The sequence below is a fragment of the Propithecus coquereli genome, unplaced genomic scaffold (genome assembly GCF_000956105.1).
Source record: "Propithecus coquereli isolate 6110/MARCELLA unplaced genomic scaffold, Pcoq_1.0 Scaffold63, whole genome shotgun sequence".
NCBI lineage: Eukaryota > Metazoa > Chordata > Mammalia > Primates > Indriidae > Propithecus > Propithecus coquereli.
Window position 1 is genome coordinate 1,941,038 of NW_012152285.1, and position 2,140 is coordinate 1,943,177.

General features: G+C 32.1%; 1 protein-coding gene across 2 annotated transcripts in view; it reads right to left on the bottom strand.

Annotated features, from left to right (window-relative positions):
* PRKG1 (protein kinase, cGMP-dependent, type I) overlaps positions 1-2,140 on the bottom strand; it is a 1,343,769-nt gene that overhangs the window by 890,528 nt on the left and 451,101 nt on the right. For both annotated transcript variants that reach the window (XM_012659754.1, XM_012659753.1), the window contains exon 3: positions 463-576. In XM_012659754.1, the coding sequence (XP_012515208.1) occupies positions 463-576 (114 nt within the window). The remainder of the gene's footprint in view (positions 1-462; positions 577-2,140) is intronic.

Genomic DNA, 2,140 nt, shown 5'->3' on the forward strand with positions numbered 1-2,140 from the left:
TCAGTGATGTTTGAATGAGATGAAGGACATTTCTCCTCTTGATTTTTTTAAACCACTGAGTAAACAAGTGGGATTTATGCAGAAAATGTAACCCAAAATAAGCAGACATGTAAAAATTTCTTAAATATGATCCCGAGGCTATAAAGGCATAAAAAGAACAAGTTTTACTCCCATTTAATTCTAAGTTATAAAATTATATCATTTAAAAATCCTAATTATGAGAATTCTTGATTAAAAGAATAATTTTCATAAGTCAGCAATAAAATGTAAGTTATGTAGAACTGATGGTTAATAATCACCCTTTAGTAGGAAAACAAATACATCAACTGTATTGTAAAACAAAAATTAAAATATGGATTAATAAAATTACAAAGATTAAATTAATAGGCATTTTAATCAACTTCTCAAAGGCCTACGGAAAAACACATTGAAAGTATTTGAAAAATACGAAAACAGTCTTACTCTTGACGGTTGCTGTCCGGGTACAGTTGTAAAGAATAGCCAACTCCCCAAACACTTTTCCTGGACCCATGGTGCACAACTTCACACCTTCTTTTGTAACTTCAACCTTACCATCTAAAAAGAAGAGGAGAAAACATGTTACCTCAAGTCTTCCTCATGCTTCATTTCATTTGTTGCATTTTCGATATGAGATGAGGAGTGCTAGGCTCATTTGTAAAAATGATAAGCAGTTACTGATTAAAACAAAGCTGTCACCAAGATGCAATGCAAGAAATGAAATAAAACATATGTTAAGAAAACCACATCTGTTCTTAAACTCATCACTAATAAGACTTGAGACGAGACTCAAAGAAACAACAGGAAAAGAGAGAGACAAAATGTAAATATATGAAATTATTCCAAATATGATATTAGTAAACCATGGTAATTCTAATTTTAAATTATTTTGAATCTGAAAGAAAACTTGAATAAGTGGGTACTTTTTCTCCAGCACACTTCATACTTGGAAATTCTCATCTGAACAAGGCAGCTACTATAAAGAGGGAAATTACTTTGACCTTTAGGCATTATTTAATTGTAGGTCACGGTATCTTTTTATTTTTAAACATCTTATCTGACCTGCACAAGACTGGTTTATATGCTTCCCAGCCCTGCAATGTTGAGTGTAAGAAAAAACAAACTACAAGGGATGAAGGAAAAGAGAGAGATATTAGGACTGCTATGTTCTACAAAGGAGTTGGAAAATGAAATGCTAAATAAAAAATGCTAAGGAAACATTATGAACTGGATATACATTGTTGCCTGCAAGTAAGCAAAATGCTATTCATTGGAGAAATGGAAAAAAATACATATTTTAAAAAGTCATATCTATGCAGACTAAAAATTCCATCACTCAACACAACCAAAGTAGAAATAAAAAGCCAACACAATCCATTCTTGACTTAACTCCTGGCCTTCTATCTTTCTCCAAGTTACTTATCCACAGTCTACAGAAGAAAAGCCTAATAATTAACTTGTGATTGAAAGGAACTAATGCTACTTTGGTGTTTTCCAAACTTCAGACTTTCATACATCAACTTCATAATGGCTCCCCAGTGTGCATCCTATAATATTTAGCATTTTAGAGGGTTGACATGAAATTCACTTCCTCCCTTTTTAAATCAACATGGTTTTATCTAAGCAATAATATTTGTAAAATCTTAGGTTTTATTTGTTAATTAACTTTTTTCAAAGACTAATTGAAATGACATCTTAAATATTAAAAAACAATTAAGTTTAATCCATATGCTAGTGATGCAAGATCTGTCCTTCACAGGACATTGTTCTACCCTGAAAGGCACTTCATCTAAATGGGATCAATGAAGAGAGAATTCTGCATTAATTAGAATAAAAGTACACACAAATCTACTCACTACTTTAGAACTGTATATGTACGCCCCCTCTACGTAAAGAAGCTATTCTGGAATGAACAAATTCAATAATTCAAAAGGTTTGGAAATACTTGCTTATATAGGTATGGCCAGTGAAATACTCCAGCTTTCTCATCCCTTGTTTCTTGACTACAGGAAAGAAAACTACTCCCCTTGATAGGTACATCAAAACTGGTCTAGTAAGTTCATCTTTTTATAAACTTCAGATGTACCCAATGTCATTTTTCCCTCCTTTCTTTCAGTGACAA